The sequence below is a fragment of the Oryzias latipes genome, chromosome 15 (assembly GCF_053564925.1).
Source record: "Oryzias latipes strain Hd-rR chromosome 15, Olatipes_Hd-rR_3.1".
Taxonomy (NCBI): Eukaryota; Metazoa; Chordata; class Actinopteri; order Beloniformes; family Adrianichthyidae; genus Oryzias; species Oryzias latipes.
In genome coordinates this window covers 9,301,870-9,325,092 of record NC_136251.1, presented here as the reverse complement: position 1 = coordinate 9,325,092, position 23,223 = coordinate 9,301,870, and the positions used below count along the sequence as shown (strand labels likewise).

General features: G+C 42.6%; 1 protein-coding gene across 2 annotated transcripts; it reads left to right on the top strand.

The window, feature by feature from the left end:
* The first annotated feature begins 221 nt into the window (after window positions 1-221).
* Window positions 222-21,772, top strand: xpo1b (exportin 1 (CRM1 homolog, yeast) b). Of its 2 annotated transcripts, XM_078931682.1 has the most exons (26): window positions 222-614; window positions 2,765-2,896; window positions 3,044-3,145; window positions 5,226-5,298; window positions 6,136-6,184; window positions 6,674-6,735; window positions 8,479-8,523; window positions 10,476-10,657; window positions 11,670-11,718; window positions 11,829-11,948; window positions 12,040-12,168; window positions 12,240-12,398; window positions 12,557-12,754; window positions 13,128-13,266; window positions 14,353-14,534; window positions 15,837-15,993; window positions 16,816-16,979; window positions 17,072-17,206; window positions 17,290-17,473; window positions 18,094-18,200; window positions 18,289-18,483; window positions 18,571-18,739; window positions 19,179-19,313; window positions 19,417-19,576; window positions 19,653-19,749; window positions 20,514-21,772. In XM_078931682.1, exons 4-26 carry the CDS (start codon window positions 5,230-5,232, stop codon window positions 20,658-20,660), a joined length of 3,033 nt encoding a protein of 1,010 aa, XP_078787808.1. In that variant the 5' UTR covers window positions 222-614; window positions 2,765-2,896; window positions 3,044-3,145; window positions 5,226-5,229; the 3' UTR covers window positions 20,661-21,772. The 2 variants fall into 2 exon arrangements, with proteins under 2 accessions (XP_078787808.1, XP_004076981.1); XM_004076933.5 differs by lacking the exon at window positions 6,136-6,184.
* The last annotated feature ends 1,451 nt before the right edge of the window (window positions 21,773-23,223 follow it).

The following is a 23,223-nucleotide window of genomic DNA, read 5'->3' as shown; positions in this document are numbered from 1 at the left end:
ATCTCTCGCGCGGAGTCGTGTACAAGTCCGTTCTGTATAGGAGTCTGCCCTCTTTTTTTCTCCGGGCGGAGTAGTTGGATGGCCGCTCCGGCGAATTGAAATTGACTGACAGCTCCGTTATCCAATGAGAGCAGAGGTAACGACTCTCCGCCAAAATAGCAGCCAATCAGCTCTCGCTGTGGGCGTATCCTTGGTCCAAACTTTGCGCGGCGCCATCGGCTGAAAACTAAACCGAGATGGAATCTCCCAGTCTGAACCGGTTTCAACCGGTTGTGAGTTAGTTGCTTGAGAGAGGATAGGAGGCGCAGGCACACAACATCTACACCGCCCGACTGGAAATTCACTAGAGTGACGATTAATTACTAAATTAAGTTTTATTTGTTTCTTTAAAATGTTTCGGAGTGATAAAATGCAAAGTTTGCCGTAGTAGTAGCTTAGTCTACAGTAGTAATTCTTGCCAGCCAGACATCCCTCACTGCTGGAGCTGGATCATAGGCAACGTTACAATATTGGTATTTTGTTCCCCTGTCAACAGTGGTACTGAAGTATCCACTATCTTGTAGCTTTTTTGGGGGGCAAACGCCACTCTTTTGAGTCAGAGCCTTGGACATTAGGTAGGTAACTGGAGTCAACTACAACCCTGCCATGCAGTATGAACTATTTCTGGCTTTGTGTTTGCAGTGAACCAAATGCAATTTTTTGTTGCTTTAGGCTTTGAACTACGAAACCTGCACAGACTGTCATTGCGCCTTTTTTCTTTTTGAAAATACATGATGCTATTGTAAATCTATGGAATAACTAGCTCGCCGCTAGCTAGCATTTACCTCCGTAAGATGAATGACTGAGCCAACAGTTAAGATATTGCAAAGTAAACCAAAAATATTCAGTAAGTGCATTGGAGAAGGTTACGTGCTAATTCGTTAATCAATAAGTACCCAAACGCAACCTGATTAAAATCCTTGCCTCTCCCACCAAGGCAGCATCACTCGAGTGCGTGATCAGAGCGGATGTTCAGTTGATGTTGCTAGGTGCTCCGCGGTGGCGCGTGCTAACTGTCTAAAACGCTGCTAATAATAATAATTAAGACAGAAAGAAAAGTCCTCTCGCCGCGGACTGCAGCCACTCGGTGACACATTAACTTCCAGAGGCTGCGCAGGCAAAAGCTGCCCGTCTAAAAGCAAATGTATGGACGTCCTCCGCGTCTGGCATCCTTGGTGGGAGTGGTTGGAGCGAGAACGTGAAGGACCACATGTGATTTGATCATGCACGCGCCATCCACTAGCTGGAAATGCAGCGTACTTCTCCAGCTAATTTTAGCAGAGTGTGTAAGACACGCTGCTGCCACTGGCACACTGTTTACAACGGCGTTGCTCTGCCTTCTGTTACTACTATCATCGCTTATACAACCCCATCCCCAAAAATCCATCCGTTATTCGGGTTTCCCCGAAGTATCTGGGATAGTGAATTCCATCACTTGCGGATGTAAACAACATGACGTCGGTTTGTGTATCCGGCACGTGGTTCCCCAAAACTTTATACAGAAGAGTAGAAAACAGATGGTTTTAAGTTAACCTTCTTTTGCTTATTGTGTATTTTTATTTCTCCTAACAATATGCCCTCATAACTGCACCCTTAACAAAAAGTAGTACTAGATTAAAAGAGAGGTAATATGCTTGAACTTTATGTTTCATATATTATGTATGTTTTGTAAACTTAAGATGCTCCTACTTATTCTTAAGACGTTTTCAGTTAATATATTTCCTACACTACATGGTCTGTAGTAGTATACTCGCTATATTTATACTTAATAGAATTAACATAAAGTGTACTACTTTGCTAAGGGCACACTGGATCTCAGGATTGAATGTGCATCTATGCAACAGTCCTTAAGTCTATAATCCCACCTGTTTGGTGGTTTATTTATATTCTTTGACATTTTTTCCCTTGTATTTTATATAGTTGGCTGCTGCTAGAAGTCTTAAAACTACTAAATAGAGTTGATTATCTATGTTGAAGTTTTTACAATGTTACTATTTTATTTCAACAACCATACCTAAAGCACTTATTGGCATACATATGGCAGAGATGGATCTGTTTTTACCTTGATTTGGTGTGTTTAAGTGTAAGTTTGTGTGTTAAAGACCCACTCCTATGAAAATGATGTTTTTAACATCTTCTTGTGGCCTTTTTCGCATGATGGACATGTATGAAGAAAATTAAGCTTAAAATAGCATTTGTTTAACCAAATCCTTTTGAATCTGGAGCAGAAGAAAAACAAAACGGCCATTTGAAAAATCTTGTTTATGTGACCACAACGCCAAGCCGCAAGCTCCCTGCTCCGTTCTGATGCATCCACTTCAGACAAATAGATCCATGAACGTCTTTGGTTTCCTCGTCTGAGCTGGAATCTCACTCAAAACTGTACGGCTGCAGTATTGATCGCCATTTTGTTGCACTACTCATGTTGTGTTGGGGGCTGTAAGCTAGCTGGAGACATGTAAACAGATGAGTGATGGGAAATGAGGGCGGGCTTACTCCCCAGCAGCAGTCCAGTAGAAACTATGTCCTAGAAAATAAGTTTTTTGTTTTGTCTTTTAAATTTTGGCTAAAAGTGGCACAATTGTAATTGAAAGACCACTGGGAACACTTTTAAAATAGATCAAAAGACAATCAGGGTGGGTCTTTAACGGCTAGTTCACGACATCCCCATTTAACCTATCCTAAACACTCATGCCCCCCCCCCCCTTCGATGTCCTTGCCACAGACCTCTATGCCAGCAGTTATGACAATGTTAGCAGACCATGCAGCACAGCAGCTGCTGGACTTCAACCAGAAATTGGATATCAACCTACTGGACAATGTGGTGAACTGTCTATATCATGGCGTCGGACCTCAGGTATGTTGGGTTCTTTTGTATTGTTAACGGTCGGATTATAGCCACAGTCTGCTTGTGACACGGATTATTTTTACATTATCGAGGTGTGATGTGTACATTTTAGGCTTTTTCACAGCCTGCAGGACTTCATAACTTTGATTTTTACAGCAAAGAATGGCGCAAGAGGTGCTGACACACTTAAAAGAGCACCCTGATGCATGGACACGAGTGGACACCATCCTGGAGTTCTCTCAGAACATGAACACCAAAGTAAGCAAGCAAATGTATTATCTATAGCCTATTTTAGGATTCAACGATGTCGACTCATTTGCTTTCAGCAGCATCATCTGTATGTGTCTTATTCATTCTGCGACTGAACTATTCAGACCAACACAGCACTGCCAGTGTTTTTTTTTCTTACTTGTAATAGTTGACACAAATGAGTTGATAACAAATAAGGTAAAACGTGAACTTCCTGGTTACAGTTTGATTTACTTTTACTAAGAATTCAAACATTAGTGCAAAAAAGTACAAAATAAGAAGTTTAATCACAACTGGCACAAGGATTCCCTCATTTCTTAGTCTAACCGCAATATCAGCATCAAAAAGTACATTTTGTTTGAGATGAATGCTTTCTTTACATGTTAGATTTAAAAAAAACACTTTTTAATGAGAGTTAAATTCGTGCTGTCCTTGTTAGCCATTAAATCCATGTGTGTATCAATGAAAAATCAAAGTTCTGACTGTTTGACTTTAACAACTGGTTTTTTATGACTTGTGATAGGAAGAAAATTGATGCTTCATCTTGTGCCTCTGGACACAGATGGAGTTTGATGGTAGACCTCCACAAGGTTTACCTTTCTTCTTGAATTTCTGTTATATAAATTCTGTTGGTTAACTTTCATATCATCTGTATCATTAAGCAGAAAATGCTTCAAGATCTGATACATAGAAACAGTCAGAAGACATTGTTCCTTTCCTTTTAATTACCGTTCAGACAAAAATGCTCTAAATAAGAACCGGCATGCAAACTCATTCAGTAGTTTTTGCTTCTTATGGTAGTTTGTGCAGAAAAACGGCCAATTGTGCAATTTAAAACCGCTTTCCCATAATACCTATAAATGTCACACAGTTGATGGGTGACAGAAAATATCTTTTCGTGTTTCTGCATGGTGTGTAGCACATGCCTTTAATCTGAAAATTAATGTACTTGAAACATTTTCAAAATAAATGAAAAATGAGCCAGTCAAAAACTTTCTCTTCAATTTAAAAAAAAAAAAGCAATAGTGTATAGTAAAAGTCAGATTGTTTCCCTGTTTTTACATCTTTCTCCCAGTTTTTATTTAATAAAAAAAAAACAAGTATTTTAGACCGGTTTGTGTAGATTAACAGAAACAGTTTTAGGAGGTACATTAAGATGTTCTTCAGATGGATGACTGCCAACATGGCACTTCCTGCTAGGTCTACTCTAAAGTGAGCATTCATTACATGGAAGATATACAACCTTAGTTAACTACTCCTGAGCTATTTAGACCAAATTAACCCAAGCAGAACTAAAAATGATCATTCATCTTTGGATAAGATGCATCATCAATGAACATGATTTAAAAAGTGAGGGGATGCTGTGTTTAAGCTATGAAGTCTACTCTAGTTGTTGTCATATTTCAGTATTTTAGACAATGAAATAAAGTGTTTTATCCATGTTTTGATGCTCTCTGCATCCTTCTCCCATGGGCCCTTTATGGGCACTCGACACATAATGACAACCTAAAGAAAATGACAAGATGGATCCAAAGTCTGGAGCCACCTTGGCTTGTTTGTCATCGGTGGCTCTGAATGACATTCACATTTTACACCTTGTACATTGATGTGCTGTTGGCTTTGGTCAGCGTCAGTTTAAAGCGAAAGAACCTGTAAAGGATAGACAAGTAAACAAGGTTTGTGTTTTGGTAATAACACCAGCACTTCCCTTATTCCATTCATTCAATACCCTAAACATTCAAGTCAAAATTTGGACTAAAGGTTATCTAGGTTCCAAACACTAAGCTGCTAGGTGCATTTAGTTTAGTTCTTTAACCTAATTCTTCTTGTTCAGTTTTTGTTGCTCCCTTTATTTTGATTCAAAAACATCACTGAAGTCACCCGCCTCACTGGGAACAACCAGAGCTCAGCCTGGTTCTTTGTTCTGGCCCATTTTCATGACTGTGTGTGAGGTTACAAACATGGGGCTTATGCTGTGTTCTGGAATAAGTTTACTTAAAAAAAAACAATTCAGATGTGCAGTAAATGTCTTGAAATAAACGTGCAAAGAAACAGGAATTAACCTCTCTCGCCTGCCTGTATGTTGCAGTACTATGCTCTTCAGATATTGGAAACGGTTATCAAAGCACGATGGAAGATTCTTCCTCGAAATCAATGTGAAGGTAAAAGTACAAAGTACTTATCTAGTGGGGGGCTGAGGGGGGTGTTTGCTGTTGAGTGTTCCTTCTTTTTTGTTTTTGTTTTAATGTGAAGTGCGGTTGCCATGTTGAAGACTATTACCCCACTAAGACTTCTGGTTTGTTTTCTGCTTGACTGGCTTGGCCTGATTGCTGCAAAGAGGTTCAATATTGCACTTCAGCAGCTAGTTCAGGAAGAAAATGACCAAAAACACCCAGATTTTCCTGAGCTTTGTGAGGGGCATCTTTCAAGGCGTACGGCGGAAAGATTTCGGCTTTGTTTGGAGTACTTTCAAAATGCTAAACCCTCCTGTAATCCTCACCCTTAATGCTTTTCTTTAAGTTAGATGGTGCTGCCATAGTCGCTTTGGCAGCACGAGACTGTAATCCCTCCCATGCGTCCCTTAGTTTGCACTGCTTGCCAGTAAAAAGCCGACAAAAGTCTTATTTTGAAAAGCTAGAACTTCAAACGGAATCTGGATGTTTATGAATAGATGCACATTTTCTGCCTTTTCATTTGTTGACACCGTTTCACACTTCTAAAGAGGAACATTTCCATGTAATGATCCAGTCATTTTGATCAAACATGTAAGCTGACTTTAATTCTTGCCTAATTGCCAATTGCACTGTTTTCTAGCTCTGTTGGTGACAAAATACAGATGGCTGAAAATTGCCGTCCGTTTTTCTCTTGTATCAGCGAAGGGCAGTAATAATTCATAATCATTGTCAAATCGGTTGATTCTGCCTCCCTCCATTCTTCTATAATTTTGCTAAAAATTCATTTTTCCCATTGACCTAAGACTTACCTGCTTCTGACCGTAGATGCCTGAATTTTGTTCAAGTGGCAAACCCAGAGCAGGGCGACCGGCAAGTATGTCTTTTCCCCCTTGTGTCAGAGTATTGCCTCGTTTTCGGCTCCTCTCACTACACCCCAGCACACAGTTTTTCAGTTTAGCTGCAGTGCAGAAGCAAATGCAAGGGAGCTGAAAACACAGTGTTTTAAGAAGCTCTGCTCACATTGCATATGTTGACTGTGAGAGCTTCAAGAAAGGCTTCAACTTCCACTGAACCCGCCCCAAAACCTCTTTTGCCCTGTAGGAGTTCAGTGGCAGTTGCAGTCCACATCCATATGCTTACCAACATGTTGTGCAACAGTGTTAAAAATGGAGGACCACACCCGCTTGTGTGTGAACAAATTCTGGATCAAATTGGCAGAATTAGCAAATGAAATGCCAGCAGAGTGTGTGAGGGTTACTGATAAAGTGCTCCAGGCAGCTGGTCATGTCAGGATATGTTGCTGTGGATGCTTGATTGACGCGCGTTTAACATTCCCTTTCCGATGTCTTTATGTATTTGTTAGGTATTAAAAAGTATGTTGTTGGACTCATTATCAAGACTTCGTCAGATGCATCAAATGTAGAGGTGAGTGAACCGGGAGATGACGCTCATTGAACTGGACCTAATACAGGTAGAACATTCAAGAAATGGGACAAAATAAGTCACTTTTCCAAAAGTGAAATAAAGGATACTAGAGTAAAAAGCAGAGCAGACTTGTTTTGTCGCTGGAATAGCTCTTTCCTCTAATACCCTGGTACTCCAACCTTTTTCAGGCCATGGTCTGCTTTAGTGTCAGACAATATTTTCACAAATGGGCCTGTAGGTGGGCTGAAGTAGACCTTCGGTTTATGTTTTGAGGACAAAGTTTATCTTCATCCTCTGTAAAAATATCTGCAGCTGCTTTAAACATGTTTTGTAAACTAGATTTTGTGTAGAAACTATTAAAATGTGACAGATTGTCCATTAACCCATAACCGTCAAAGTGGAAACTACAAAATCAGCCTCGTCCATCTTTTAAGGTATGACAAAGAAACATTCTCTGGTATTTTGTGAATACCAATAAAGGTGAAGCTACCATTTGAATAACTTTATTAGCAGCCTCCTTGTAACATTAGACAGCTGGTTGCTGAATATTGTGCATTATTATGGTCCGGTACAAACGGACTCACAGATTGGTGCCGGTCTGTGCAGTTACGCCCCTTCTTGTGTCTAGGGAGACCTAGAGGAGCAGAACATAAACAGTCAAGTTTTTGCCAGTTTAAAATAATAACCAAAACACCAAAAGACTGTCTCCATACAAAAAATACCAAATGTATTCACAAATTAATAAATAACAACCATAATCAACTTAAAGGTGAGGCAAAAAAGGCTTCAGGGTGAACCAAGGCCAAACGAACAAACAAACCCCCCAACTGAAATCTGTAATCTTACCTGGAAATGGAAAAAGGGAAATCAATGACAAAACACTAACCTCCCTAGACTAACATAAACAGGAGAAAACAAATGTCCAAGAAAATGGCAGTTCACCCCTACAGCTTCACTTAAACAAAACTACACAGAGTGGGCCTCAACACAAAAACACAAAACTACAAAGTGCAACACAACAAACAGGTGGAGAAGGGCGCCAAGCTGCAGTGGAGACATGTTGCAGCAAAGCAACCTTCTCACAGGCTGGAGGTCCAAATGCTGCTTTTAAAGGACCCTCAGTTTGGGTCCAATGGGAGCCACACCTGAAAATAATCAGACAAACAAAGACCCACAGGTAATAATCAGACAAACAAAGATCCACAAAAACAACAGAGTCCCACTCTGATAGAAACAAGATACACAGAACAAAAAGAACGAACAAAACGAAAAATGGCGGGTTGGGGACCACTGCTCTAAAGCTTTTGACTTCTTGTAAACGACTCAGGTGATCCTCACTAAAGTGTTTATACATTTTGATTCTAAACCAATCTGTTTTAGTGTAAAATCACAAACATATAGCAACAATTTGAAGCATTTCTTGCCTTTCCAGATTTGGACAAAGTCCACCTAAAATTAGAAAACTTGACACCTCAGTTCCACCTTTAACTCTTAATAAAACGTCTCCAGAATTAATCTGTGGTCAAAATCAAACATGTGTTTGTGGTTTTTCAGTTTGACCAACCTGGCAAAATCTTTAATACCAAACAAGTGATCTATATGATTACAAGGTAAATGATTCCTTAAAGGGATTACATTTACTATAGTGGGTGTTCTTCATCCGACTTTAATGAGATGATGAAATGACAGATCCTACAGTGTAACTGAATCTGACGACTTTGTATTTGTCTCCTTACTTTTTAGAAAGAAAAAGTGTACATTGGAAAGCTGAATATGATCCTTGTTCAGGTAAGATTCACCTCACAATTTCCTCTAAAAGGCCTCCTCAGTCTGACCGTGCCGTGTGTCGTTGGGATTTCAAACCTCTGCCCATAAAGTTTGGGTTTCTGTTCATCACAAGCTGAATGAGAGTGGGACATCGGTGCAGGCTTTATCTGGAGCTTTCTAAATGTTGCTCATCTTCTCAAATAATGATTTAAAAGTTGTTTCTGACCAACAAACCTCACACAATTTCCACCTGAGTTAGAGCACGGCTCAAGGAATCAATAGGTTCAGCAATTGATGATGTTGTGTTAGAGCTTTCTGCTCACATTTCAAACAAAATCGGGCTTTTCTACTGATCTCCAAATGAGAAAAAAATGTATCTTGATGACAAAAGTCATTTTCCTAATATCACGACTTAATTACCCATTTTCTGGAGAAAGCGAGCTGTAATTATGTTCTGTCATCTCAAGAAAAACAGTTGATGTCAAACCAGTTATTAGGTTTTTATCTATACAAAACAAGCTAAAAATGATATAAGCAGACGGCCATTCCTGTCTTCTGTAGAAATGACTTAAAACTGAGTCTAGTAATAATAGAAATTGTTCATAAAATGTTTAAAACATTAAAAAAAAGACACACACCAAGACAAAAATAATGATAGTTTTTTTGCAACCTTTTAAGGGCACTTAATTTAAAACACATAATTCTATTAAAGTTTGTCAGCAATAAAAATGGCAAAAGAAGTGAGTGTTTAGAAGGCCGCTGCTGGTGGGTTTTGTGTTGTTGTGTGACTGTGCAGAAATTCTGCATGTAGATTTTCTATTAATGGTTTTGATCTGTAAAACAAAATAAAAGCCTGCAGAGTTTCTACAGCAGTGCAAGGAGCACTTAAAGAACTGATCCCTTTTCTGTAGCCCTATGGTTTCACCAAGAAGACTCATCACGTGACCTTTCTATTACCAACATTTCTGTCAGCTAAGTCAGTGTTTTTCAACCAGTGTGCCGTGGGAGATGATCAAGTGTGCCGTGGGAAATTGCCCTCATTAACTGATCTAAAGACATTTCCCATCTCCATGAAATCAGCTCTTTGTTCGTCCAAACAGGCCCTGATAAAACACTGAGAAGTTAGGAATATGAAAGAGCATAAAATACTTTTTCTTTGTGTTTATCTGATTCTATTAAAGACATTTTGATAAGAATGACAGAACCGCGATTTAGCTGTAGCTTCAGACATTTTTGGAAAAGTCCCGCCCCTATAACTGTCTCCACCAATCATTCTTGGAGTCTCAATCACGTCATCAGTCTGACCAATCAGAAGTGGTTAAAGTCTTCACTTCCTTGTTCCGATTTAGCTCATAAAGTCGCTCAATTTAAACAAAAATACCAGCTAAACCTCCTCTTTAGTGGTGTAGCTTTCCGCAGAATCCGCTGTCAGACCGTGGAACAAGTGAACAAAACAATTGAAGCTCGGAGAAATGATCTCCGGCCGTTTTCACACTACATCTCCCATGATGCGTTGGGTACAGTGACAGCGTCTCAACGCACAATTGGTTTTCGTGTTAAACGTCTTGAAAAAACAACGAACACACTTCAAACAGTTTTTAAATCTTCTAACTTAACTTTTATTACATCTTTTAGAAAAAACAACGACAACTTCCAGCTTTTTCTGCCACAATTGTCTCAAAAATGCATGTGAGATTGTGGAGGGGCCGTAGATCAATACAGAATATGAGTTTCTCCTTTTTTTTTTGGATGCTGGTGTGTCGCTGGATTTTTTTCAAGGTTTAAGTGTGCCACGGCCCAAAAAAGGTTGAAAAACACTGAGCTAAGTTAACTTGGGCTGTGTTCATTTTGTGTGTATTTAGCAGGTTAAAAAACTCTGTTCTGTTATGAGATGTTTGTAGAAATGTCTGTAAAGCAGATGTACCAAACCCCCTCCATCCCAGTCACAGCACCCCGTCTGCCCCTGTCTGCAGATCCTGAAGCAGGAGTGGCCCAAGCACTGGCCCACGTTCATCAGCGACATCGTGGGGGCGAGTCGCACCAGCGAGAGCCTCTGTCAGAACAACATGGTCATCCTGAAGCTGCTCAGCGAGGAAGTGTTTGACTTCTCCAGTGGCCAGATGACCCAGGTCAAGGCCAAGCACCTGAAGGACAGGTGAGCAGGTCGCACAAACACTCTGAACTAGGTATTGGTTTAATGTGGAATATTCCTGAGGAAAAAAGAGATTATGCAAGAGACGAGGGATGTCCCAATCGAGTTCAGTCATTTGAATTTCAGTTCAGATCCGGTACTTTTGTAACACATTTAAAAAATGTGTTATTTATGAACCTTTTTTTTTCATTGAACACTTAAACAAAGCATTTCTGTGAAGTAGCTTGAAGAATCAGGCAAAAATAGTGCAACTAGAAACAGTAGTTAACTATTAACTAGTACAAACGGGTCATAATTAGTCATTTTCAGATTTTGTTGACGGTGGTTTTAGGATCTTCAGAAGAACCTTTTAAAGCTCCAATTAAAATGGCTAAAAATAATTTTCTACCCAAATCGTTGTTGTAGCACAAATTTGATGAGTATTTCTTGACAAGTTCCTATCATCATGACCTTTTCTATTTTTTTTCCGGTTCGTTTTTTCTTTTTTTTGGAGAGATTATGGATTTTTGGCACTTTGTAGACGGTCCCTTGGCAGCCGCCTCACTGCCGTTTCTCTATTTGCAGTATGGAGAGGAAACAAAAATCTGATCTTTTTTCTTTTCAAATGCCTTTGTAGATTGCTGTTTGAGTTCAGACCAGCCAAAAGAGACACTTTAAATGTTTATTAAGAGTTAATTATCCCGGATCTCTGATTCTGTGAATATCTCACTAACGCCACTGAGCTGCATTCGTCTGCCTCCTGCTCACACTAGTGCCCTATTCTGCTGCATTAATAAATAGTAAATAAATATTCAATCCCTGATCGGAGTGCAACATCAAGTTCAGAACGAGTCTGGAACGATGCAATCGAACCTAATTTCCAATCAGGGACATCTGTATTTATAACACACTAATCCACTGAAAGAGACGGTAACAATGTGAAAAAAGTCAGGTAATATAAATGTTCATGAACTGTAGGGTTTGTTCCCATGACCAGTTATTACAGGATATCTGTGTTTCTGATTGTGTCCTTTAGCATGTGCAACGAATTCTCCCAGATCTTCCAGCTGTGCCAGTTTGTTATGGTACGTGAATCGCCATCATATCGGCAGCAGTGATGTGCTGTAGTGTTTTAGTTTTTAATTTACCATCCTAGCACTTTCTTCAGCTGTTTGTGTCTGCGGTTTACCTGCAGGAGAATTCCCAGAATGCCCCGCTTGTGCACGCCACCCTGGAGACCCTGTTGCGTTTTCTGAATTGGATTCCGCTGGGGTACATCTTTGAAACCAAGCTGATCAGCACACTGGTGTACAAGGTGTGGATGCAGACACTAATGCTGCTGCTCGTGGTTGTGGATAACCCGTGTGAGTGCAAAGACGCTGAAAAACTGCCCGACCTCTTCTCAGTTCCTGAATGTTCCCATGTTCCGCAACGTGACGCTGAAGTGCCTGACGGAGATCGCTGGTGTGAGTGTCAGCCAGTACGAGGAGCAGTTTGTCACGCTCTTCACCCTCACCATGTGTCAGCTCAAGCAGGTGAGCAGCAGAACAGACGCGTCCGGCTCGGGTGTAGAGTTTTCTTCTAACTTGGAAGCGTCTGCGTTCAGATGCTGCCCCTGAACACCAACATCCGGTTGGCCTACGCCAACGGGAAGGACGACGAGCAGAACTTCATCCAGAACCTCAGCCTGTTCCTGTGCACCTTCCTGAAAGAACACGGGCAGCTCATCGAGAAGAGGCTGAACCTCCGAGAGACACTCATGGAGGTAGGACAGAATATTTTTAGTGGCAGAAACCTAATATTTAACACGTGGGACTGGAGACGCTCAGGAAACCGGGGCAGCCCGGATGTACGTGGCAGTACAACACTGAAAAATGCTGTTCCTATGCGCTCATTTCTGTCTGTCATCTCTTGCTTCCTCAGGCTCTCCACTACATGCTCCTCGTGTCAGAGGTGGAGGAGACCGAGATCTTCAAAATTTGTCTGGAGTATTGGAACCACCTGGCAGCAGAACTCTACAGAGAAAGTCCGTTCTCCACGTCCACATCTCCTCTGCTGTCCGGGAACCAGCACTTCGACGTTCCACCGCGCAGGCAGCTCTATCTGCCAGTGCTCTCCAAGGTGCTGCCAACGCTATCAGACCTATCAGCTTTATTGGTGCAATATAATCCTAAATGAATCCATAATGTGTTAAGAGTTTGTAGACTCCAGAGGCACTGCACATGTCGTGGAGCCGTTTCACTTCTCACAACTCATTGGCAGAAGAATCAGTTTTCTGCAGCGACAGAGATGTGGTTTTTAGTTGCACAATTGTTAAAAATAATCAATCTCGGGGTACAAACATGGAGCTTTTCTGCTACTCTGTGCTCATTCATAAACCGCAACAAACCCCTGTGTGACATAAGTTCACCAAAGACGGATTTCAAATGAGAAGTGCGTCTTAGAATCAGCTCAGAGCTCTTCTGAGTTTAATGTCTCGTGTGTTCAACGGCAGGTCCGTCTGCTGATGGTGAGTCGGATGGCCAAGCCGGAGGAGGTGCTGGTGGTGGAGAACGACCAGGGGGAGGTGGTCAGAGAATTTATGAAGGACACAGACTCCATCAACCTTTACAAGAACATGAGAGAAACTCTGGGTATGAAACGCAGAAGACCGTCTCTAAGTCCTGAGGGTTTGTGTGATGGTTTATGTGGAGCTGCAGCACAGCAGGGGACTTTTAACCGTGGACCCCACAGCCCCTCTAGGAATGGCGAGTGCAGCTTTACACGCGCCGCCGCCAAGTTCCAGCTGAATGGAACTGGGTGGAGTTGATGATTAGGAGTACAGGGAGTTCTTCTGTGAACACAGTTGTACTTCATGTACGTTCAGAAACGTTGGTTCCAATCAGAGCAATGAGTCAGTCAGGTTAGTCTCTCGTTTTCAGGACTCCTTAACTTCATCTTTTTGTTTCGTTGTCATAAACACAAATTTTTCTGTCTTCCAAATGAAAGATTGACTAACTTGTGTGGGTACTCTCCATCCTCTTCAAATGTATGCCAGATTCACAGTACCATATCTTCTGCACTGATGCACCGTCAATACATGGTCTATTTTTGAACTTATGTCATGTGATGCACACCAAACTATAAGGTTCATTAAGTTAGGCAAAAGAGTCAGAGATGGAGTATTCACAATACCTATAACTGCCAACCTGGTTAGTAACACGGAAAAACAGAACTGCCCTACATGTTAACAACGTTATCGTATATTCATAATAACACCCAAACCAAACATGTTGACAGACATCTCAAAATCACTTCTACATCAGGAAGCACAACCAGAATTGATCCTGGAGCTCCAGATTATATGACACTTTTTTTATCCTTTTTTTTCCCTAAATAATCAAGGCTTTAAGTGTGCCCTACAGTGTGGAAAATACAGTCCTATTTAAATATTTTAGGGGAATTGGGCTTTGAGTTCTGTGCTGGGTCCACATGGGAATTCTCTGCTTCCACAGCCTAAAGAGATGCCGGTAAGATGGATCAGAAACGAGGAAACAGAAAAAGCCGTTTTCACTCCAAGGTGGATGTGAGGAAAACTGGAGCGTTGAGCTAAACCATGTTAGATGGGAGGATTGTTATGTAACATGAGAACTGTCAGCTGATACTGAGTATTTTCTGCTTTTGTAACTTCATGGAATGTAAAAGCCATCGGGACTGACACGAGTTCTGCTGCTCTGCAGTCTATCTGACTCACCTGGATTATGCGGACACGGAGCGCATTATGACCGAGAAGCTCCACAACCAGGTGAACGGAACCGAGTGGTCCTGGAAGAACCTCAACACCCTGTGCTGGGCCATCGGGTCCATCAGTGGAGCCATGCATGAAGAGGATGAGAAGAGGTTCCTGGTTACAGTCATCAAGGTGAGGAAAGCAGGTGATGCAACAGCACTAAGATGGCTGTGGATCATTACATGAGTGGAGATCATGATTTAATTCACAGATCAAACCATGATTCTCCTTGTTTAATATGGATGAATGGTTGCTACATGTCTGTCTTTTTCCTGGATCTATAACAATGAAAATATGCATTGAAATGTTGTCATGAATACCTGTTTATTTAGAACAGTAGATCAGAATCAACAAGACATAACGTAACAGAAAGATTAAAAAAACAAAAACAAATGGTATTTATCACCTAAAATGTTTCCCACAGTTTTTCCTTCCTCAAAGTTTCACTGACTACAGTTCCAGCAGGCAAGGAGATAGTAAATAAAGGCACAGCACCTAAATAAAAATGGAACAACCAGAAAACACTCACTGTCCTTTCATCGGAACTGACAGATTTGTTTTATAAACTAACTTTTCATTGTTTGTTGAAATACCAAAAAAATTTAAAAAACGCTCCCAAAACATCAGAAGCACCTTCCAGTGCGGCTTCTCCACCATGCTAGCATCAAGAGATTCACCTAATATTAGTAATGTATGTATGTAATGCTAATGTATGTACAGAATGGTTTATCCTTTAAAAAAAAGTAATGGCTGCTGCTTATAATCAGGTGCGCTCTATAGTCTGGAAATTACAGTAATCCTGTGTGACAGTAGTGGATTCCACTTTTTAGTTTATACACTTAAAATCCAACATCTTTCTGTAATGTAGACCAATCATTACAGTGTCTGAGGGGTATTTTTACTACACTTTACTATATTTATAAAAATTAGGAATCTGTGAACTCGGAAATCACAAATGTTCATAATAATGTAATTTTTGGGAACAGATGGTGAATATCTGAGTTTTTAGCTACTTTTTACAGCCTTACGCCAGCGGCACTTCACCTCGCTTTTCTCCCTCCTGTAAAGGCCGCTTTTCTTCACTGGAATCCACTGGAATGACACAAACTGCATAAACGGTTACAAAAGAATGTAAACCATGGAGCTAATCTCCTGTATTTGGGCGTTCATCAATATTGACTTTATCTCTTTTTTGGAACATGGCTGAACAGAAGAAAATGCATTTTGAGCGGATAAAACTCTTTATTCAGTGTTTGTTGATTTCCCAATGAACACAGCTTCAAGAAATTGCGGGAAAACCCTCATTTGACTGTAAACCACAGCCTGTTTGTTTGTGTTTTTTGTGCCTATGGTGCTGAAGTGTGATCAGACGTCAAAAAAGGTTTTGTCCATGCGGTCCCGGCTGCTGGATGATCTTGTTGGTTTCATTTCCAGGATCTGCTGGGTCTTTGCGAGCAGAAGCGAGGAAAAGACAACAAAGCCATCATTGCTTCAAACATCATGTACATCGTGGGCCAGTACCCACGCTTCCTCAGAGCTCACTGGAAGTTCCTCAAGACGGTGGTCAACAAACTCTTTGAATTCATGCACGGTGAGAGCTTCAAGATGAACAAAGGCTCCCAGAGTTTGACTGTGATGCTTCCACATGGAAACACAGAGCTAGTCGTAGATCTTTTCAACCGTCCTTGGTGCTGCTGTGTGATTGTGTTTGATCTCTGCCACCTGGGAGATGTCCTTGAACTAGGGCTGCACGATATGAGGAAAACTTGCGATATGCGATATTAGTGATCAATATTGCGATAACGATAAATTTGCGGTAAATAAACAAATAGAAAAATAAACAAAAACATCATTCCCATTTCATTGCAACAGTTTAAAAATTATACTCCAAATGACCCTCATCGACACGGGGGACAAACGTCAGGGTGGCTAACCCTGGTCCTCAAGAGCATCAACCCTGTCTGTTTTCCAATTCTCCCTAAACTGCTCGATAATGATAACCAAAATCAGGTGTGTTCAGTCAATCAGGATGTGAAATCACTTGAGTCAGCCAATCAACAGCAAGCTGGTTAAGGAGAGCTGGAAAACAGGCAGGGTTGAGGCTTTTCAGGACCAGGGTTAACATAATAGGCCTCCATCTGATTGGTCAACAATGGGAAGGCGTCCATCTGATTGGTCAAAGCATAAAGGGATTTATTTGATTCGTTAAATGCTTCAAGCTGCTAGAAGATTGTTTTAACACATTTTGGGTTTGCGATTTATTGCGATATTCGCCGTCTTTTGCGATATGCATATTGCAGAGCTGGATATTGCGATAACGATAAATTTGCAGTATATTGTGCAGGCCTACCTTGAACTGAACACACCAGCCCAAAGTGCAAAAAGCTGAAACTGAGCCTTGCTTTCTGAGCAGAAACCCACGATGGCGTTCAGGACATGGCATGCGACACCTTCATCAAGATCGCTCAAAAATGCAGGCGCCATTTCATCCAGGTGCAGGTGGGAGAGGTGATGCCGTTCATCGACGAGATCCTAAACAACATCAACACCATCATCTGTGACCTGCAGCCTCAGCAGGTGAGCAGATCTTCATCACAGCAGGCGTGTTTCCCACCTTAGCGGAACGCCGTCTCACGTGGAGCCCCACTCTGCCCCCCTTCTGCGCGCAGGTTCACACGTTTTATGAGGCGGTGGGCTACATGATCGGGGCTCAGACGGACCAGGCCGTTCAGGAGCACCTGATCGAGAAGTACATGCTGCTGCCCAATCAAGTGTGGGACAGCATCATCCAGCAAGCCACCAAGGTCAGAGCCGCCGCTGAGGTCGCTGGCTTAGGTGACGGAGGCGGCCCGGTCGTTCATCCCTCCTCTGTGCCTCTCCCGCTCAGAACGTTGACATCCTGAAGGATCCAGAGACGGTCAAGCAGCTGGGCAGCATCCTGAAGACCAACGTCAGAGCCTGCAAAGCCGTGGGACACCCCTTCGTCATCCAGCTGGGACGGATTTACCTGGACATGCTGAACGTCTACAAGTGCCTCAGCGAGAACATCTCTGCTGCCATCCAGACGAACGGTGAGAGGCGGCAGTGTGTCTGAATCCCATGCTGAAGCTCCCAAACTGTTTCCTTTCACATGTTTGGACTGTTTTTCTGCTTAGTTTAAAATACTGGTATTTCTGTGCCGTTATATTTTATATCTTATACTATTATTCTTCTTAAATCAGAGTACGTTTGTCTATCAGATAAATTAGGGGTCTACAACCTTTAACACTAAAGGAGCCGTTTGGGTTTGTTGCTTACTGACCAGAACGAGAGCTAGAAAGTTCCACTTCCTGTCTAAAAAAAATACACTTTATATGAGTTTTTATGACCATAAATCCATTCATTTATTACACCTATCTTTAAAACATTTTTTTAAAGTTTAAAGCTGGATTTTTACTTGTATAACAATTTTAACTTTTTTTACTTTTGACAGAAGTCCCTTTCAAAATAAAATGTGTTAAAAAAGATACTGGTTAACTAAACCAATATGACCAAAACTACAAACCAAATGTTTTATTCAAAGCCAAGTGGAGGAATAAAGCAAGGAGCTGAATGAACGATGGAGAAAAGGTTGTTGATCAGCTCCAGCAGGCAGAGCTGAAGCTGTTGCTCCTGCACTGTTTCTCAAACTAAAATCTCTTTTGAGTTGTAGGCGAGATGGTGACCAAACAGCCGCTGATCCGGAGTATGAGAACGGTGAAACGAGAGACACTGAAGCTGATCTCAGGCTGGGTCAGCCGATCAAACGACCCACAGATGGTGAGAGCCGGACCGCGTGTGGAACGTCTGAGCACAGCTCGATTCTCCTGCTGACGGCATGTTTGTGTCTTTCCGTTTCTTTCTGTAGGTTGGGGAAAACTTTGTTCCTCCACTGCTGGACGCCGTCCTCATCGATTACCAACGCAACGTCCCTGCAGCCCGGGAGCCAGAGGTCCTCAGCACCATGGCAACCATCGTTAACAAACTGGGGGGTCACATCACCAGCGAAATCCCCCAAATCTTTGACGCAGTCTTTGAATGCACACTAAACATGATCAACAAGGTGAGATTGTTGGGCCTCGGGTGGATGTTTCTGTTCAAGTGAGACTCCAGCAGACAGCGAAGCCCTTTTTTCTCTTTCTTGGAGCAGAACTTCGAGGAGTTTCCGGAGCACAGGACTCACTTCTTCTACCTGCTCCAAGCCGTGAACTCGCACTGCTTCGCTGCTTTCCTGGCCATCCCTCCAGCCCAGTTTAAGCTGGTGTTGGACTCCATTATTTGGGCCTTCAAACACACCATGAGGAACGTGGCCGACACAGGTACGGAGGCTGAAACGCACAGCAGTTAGAATGCACGGCAACTTTATCCTCATTAAAATGATGAAAATGTTCTCAAATTTACATCATTTTCGTACAATTATGACTTTTATGTCCTAATATTGTGACTTTACTCTTATAAAATGACGACTTTCTCGCTCATAAATTTACATTATTTTGTAAATTGATGACTTTTTTCACATAATAGAACTTTATTTTTATGGTTGAAGGACAATAGTGTTTAAGCTTCGCTGAAAAAGGGTTAAACTATAACATTTTTCCACATCTCTCTAAAATTCATTGTTTACATGTTTAGAAAGACATCGTCTGTCTTTCTTCTTGTAACTCTGCGGAAGCAGCAGGACTGTTTCCTGGGCTTGTGGCTGAAATGTGTGGGATCATGTTGTTGGTGATCGTCATCTCAGTGGTTCTGCTCACCCAGGTCTGCAGATTCTCTACACATTGCTTCAAAACGTGGCCCAGGAGGAAGCGGCCGCTCAGAGCTTCTACCAGACCTATTTCTGCGACATCCTGCAGCACATCTTCTCCGTGGTCACAGACACGTCACACACTGCTGGTGAGGCTTCAGACCAAAGTGGAAACATCTTCCGAAGAGGATCAGATGTGGAATGAGCTCTTTATCCGCATCTTTGCGTGTCTGTGTGCGTTTGCATCTGCAGGCCTGACGATGCACGCATCCATCCTGGCGTACATGTTCAACCTGGTAGAAGAAGGGAAGATCACAGCCCCGCTGAGCCCCGCCAACCCCTCCAGTAACCAGGTGTTCATACAGGAATACGTAGCCAACCTGCTGAAGACTGCCTTCCCCCACCTGCAGGAGTACGTGTAACACGGCGTAGAGCGTCTGTCCTTAGGGTGGTGGTCTGTAACAGATCTGTGTGCTCCTGTCTGTTAGTGCTCAGGTGAAGGTGTTTGTGACGGGGCTGTTCAGCCTGAACCAGGACATTCCTGCCTTCAAGGAGCACCTGAGGGACTTCCTGGTCCAGATAAAGGTGAGCTTCCTGTCGTTGTAGTCTGCCGACCTTCAGCTTTTCCTCCTCAGCTTTGATGTGATCAGAAGCGGATGTCTGGAGGCTGTTTTCTTTGATCGGATGCCTCGGCGTACCTGCAGCTCTGTTGTTTGGGAAGCGGGAGCTTTGGCTCTTCTCACAGAGGTTATCAGACCCAGCATGCCTTGCTGCTTAGCTGCTGTTGCCACAAATAACTCTCACGTGGAAAAGGTCGTCCTACAAAGTGGCCGGATGCTTTTGTTGGACTTACACACCCACTCTGATGAAAATCGCGTTTTTAACGTGTTCTTGTAGTATTTTTCGGATGATGGAGTAGAAAATACAATGGTTAGCGGGGCTACAGGGGGACAGTTGCCCCATAGCAAAAAGCCCCCACCACCTGCCCCCCAATTTTTGAGCCATTATTTGTCTAATTACTGCCAAAGATTAGGAAATCATCAATCACTCTTGTGCTCTCTTGTGGGGTCATCTGGACTCCACAAGAGAGCACAAGGGTTAAGTGTTTTTAAAAATTGCAAAACATCCGCTCCATTCTGATCATCCACTTATAGACAAACAGATCCATGGACGTCTTAGTTGACACCGCTCACCATTTTCGTTGCACCACTAATGATGGGTTGAGGTTATGAGGGGGCTGTAAGCTAGCGGGAGAAATTGTAAACACGTGGTGATGGGATGCATGGGTGGGCAGTGGGCCTTTAACACATTCACGCCGTCAACTTGCGCCCTCTTCCTCTGTGTGGCAGGAGTTTGCGGGCGAGGACACCTCGGATCTGTTCCTGGAGGAGAGGGAAGCCTCGCTGCGGCAGGCCCAGGAGGAGAAACACAAGATCCAGATGTCGGTGCCGGGGATCCTCAACCCCCACGAGATGCCGGAGGAGATGTGCGACTGAGCCGCAGCTCTCTCCCCCCCACCTGTACAGTATCTAACAAACACGCAAACCGTGGCGAACCCAGAGAGGCACTTGTGCGGCGGGAGGCGGCCCGCCCTCCACCCAGCGCGCCAGCCTGGTGGACGTCTGTTGACCAAATCCCTGTCAATACTATGTAAATGAGTACCGCGTCACCCTGTGGCCCCTTTTTACATAACCCCCGTTTTCTATGGAGATTTTGTGTGTTCCCGTTTAATCCACATCTATGTTTGGTCGTTCTCTGCTCCATGGCGCATCTGCATGATGACCTACAGATTCAGACCCACGGTTTGGTTTCCTGCTCCCCTCTGTCCGCTCATTGGTTCAAGTGTAGATGTTTTCTACGGACCGCGTGTAAAGATGGCATAGAAGCTTCTAGAGTGGCGTCTTTTCAGACCCCGCCCCCCCTCCTGGTCAGGTGGGACAATGTGAATTTGACAGAAGATGAATGAAGGCTGCGAGGTGCTGCTGCGTCTGCAGGAAGGGAAAGCAAACGCGTGCATATCATCCCAGTTGTATAGCATCTTTAATACCACGGGAACATTTTCTTTGTGTTCTGCTGTTTTTCTTTTTTTCTTTTTTTTTTGTTGTGGGTGTGCGCGCGCGTGTGTGTGTGCTGTCGCTTAGTCGACATCAGCGTTTCGTTTTCCTCTAAGAGGATCCTCGCTCCGTTTGGAGCCTTCATTAATGGGATGTTTTCAGACATGACGCAGGTATTTATGGCTTCTGGGTTGGCGGCATCTTTTTAACAGCTCCTGTTGAACTCGGATGGCTTTCGGCATTCTCCTCACTTTAGATTGTTTACTGTGCTGTAGTGCTTCAAGACACTACGTCCTAGAGCAAATTTAAACGATTAAACTGGGTTTACATTTAATTTTGTACTTTTGCATTTGTTTTTCCATTTGTATTAAGTTCTGTCCAGATGAAGTTTTCTTTTTTTGTCCAGAGAGCAAATTAGTTGCCAACGAGTTGAATTAAGACAGAATGTATAAATCCAAATGAGCACCCATTTTCTGACAGCAGATTTCTCTTTAAGGTGTTACTTTGTTGTGAACTTTTTGAACTAATTAAAGTTGAGAATTTTATAACCCTGATTTTGTTTAGATTCCATCATTTTCCAGCTTTTAACCATTGACTGTAGAAGAGAACTGGACTGACTGACTCCTCCCCCCCGGTGTTCTAGGAAGTAGCCGCTGGCTCCAAGAAGCCAACATCCCATAGACCTCTATAGAGAAACAAACAGCTCAGTCACTAACAATCCTCTTGATATTTTTCTCTTTATCGGCACAAATTATTCAAGTTATAAACTGACCAATCAGAATCCTCAATTAAAGTATGGGGTCTCACGTTAAATGTTCAAAATGTCTGACAGATTTTGGGGTGTGGCCTTCCAACAAGCTTGTTTTGGATTGGTGAGTGGTTGCCATAGAAATGACTGAAGGATTCCGACTAATCGGAGCTTTTTGACGTTGTCTGGATCCAACATGGAAGCGTTCACTGAATTGCCTTCCTGTGGGTGGAGCCAGAAGTCATTTTCTCTAGGTGATATCACATCGACTCAGTCCAGTTCTTTGATAGTCAATGATTGTTTTCCTGGGAAGCTCCGCCCCCTGAAACCATTGATTGTGCTTGTCAGGAAATGTCTGTTTTTATTTGTGTTGACCCCAGGACTGCAGTTTGTTCCACCTTTCAAGTAAAAGTGTGAAGAACCAAAAGGGACAACTTACTAAAGTCTGATCAAACCAAATCAATCCCTAGAAAGTGAAAGAGCATGGAGCCGATTTATTTGAGTAGTTTTGAGTCAAAATGATAATTTTCTATTTATGATGGAAAATCCACATTTTTATCATCATAATTCCAGTATAATTTCATAAATGAAAACAGTTTTTATTTATAACTAAATAGAATCGTATTTGTGTCTGTTTGACAAATCAGTGTTTGTGTAACCCTTGTGCTATCCTTGGTACTTTAACATTGGGAGTTGGGTCATCTAGACCCACTAGACAGTGCTCTGAACCTTTTTTCTTCAATGATTTGTCATCTTCACTGGTGTCCATGGATTACATGAAATCTTCACGCAGATGCTACCCCACCGGCTCCCATCCCACTGGCTCCTGTGCTTTTCTCTGCATTAAACTGTGAATCAGTGGCAACCTTCCGAGGATGAAAAGCCCCGTCATAATCCTGAGACGGCGTCCGCTCACTTCCGCTCACACGTCTGTCCTGGCTCTGTGGCGTGAAACGCGACCCTGCCAGTGATCCCGACTAACGCGCCGCTCTCACATTCAAGGATACGACCCAAGTCAGGCAGAGGAAGGAGGCACTCTGGCTCCAGCCCGTCAACCTTATTTTATATATTTAGTCGGATGTTTTGGGATAAAAATTTTCAGACTCAGCACTTCCTGTAGATGAATTTGAGTGGGTTTCCATGGCGACTCAGCACCCCTGTCAGTCACTGGATGTTTGGTGTGTTCGGCCTTCCTTCTGAGTCCGACTGTAACTGGACCCCTTCCCAGCCCCAGTCATTCCTGGTATCTGCCGTTGA

Excerpts from the sequence above, each read along its gene's own strand:
- xpo1b (XM_004076933.5), top strand. The coding sequence starts at position 2,771 with ATGCCAGCAGTTATGACAATGTTAGCAGACCATGCAGCACAGCAGCTG. Across the intron at positions 2,897-3,043 it reads ATCATGGCGTCGGACCTCAG|CAAAGAATGGCGCAAGAGGT; the intron begins GTATGTTGGGTT and ends TGATTTTTACAG. Across the intron at positions 17,474-18,093 it reads TGCTGCCATCCAGACGAACG|GCGAGATGGTGACCAAACAG; the intron begins GTGAGAGGCGGC and ends TTTGAGTTGTAG.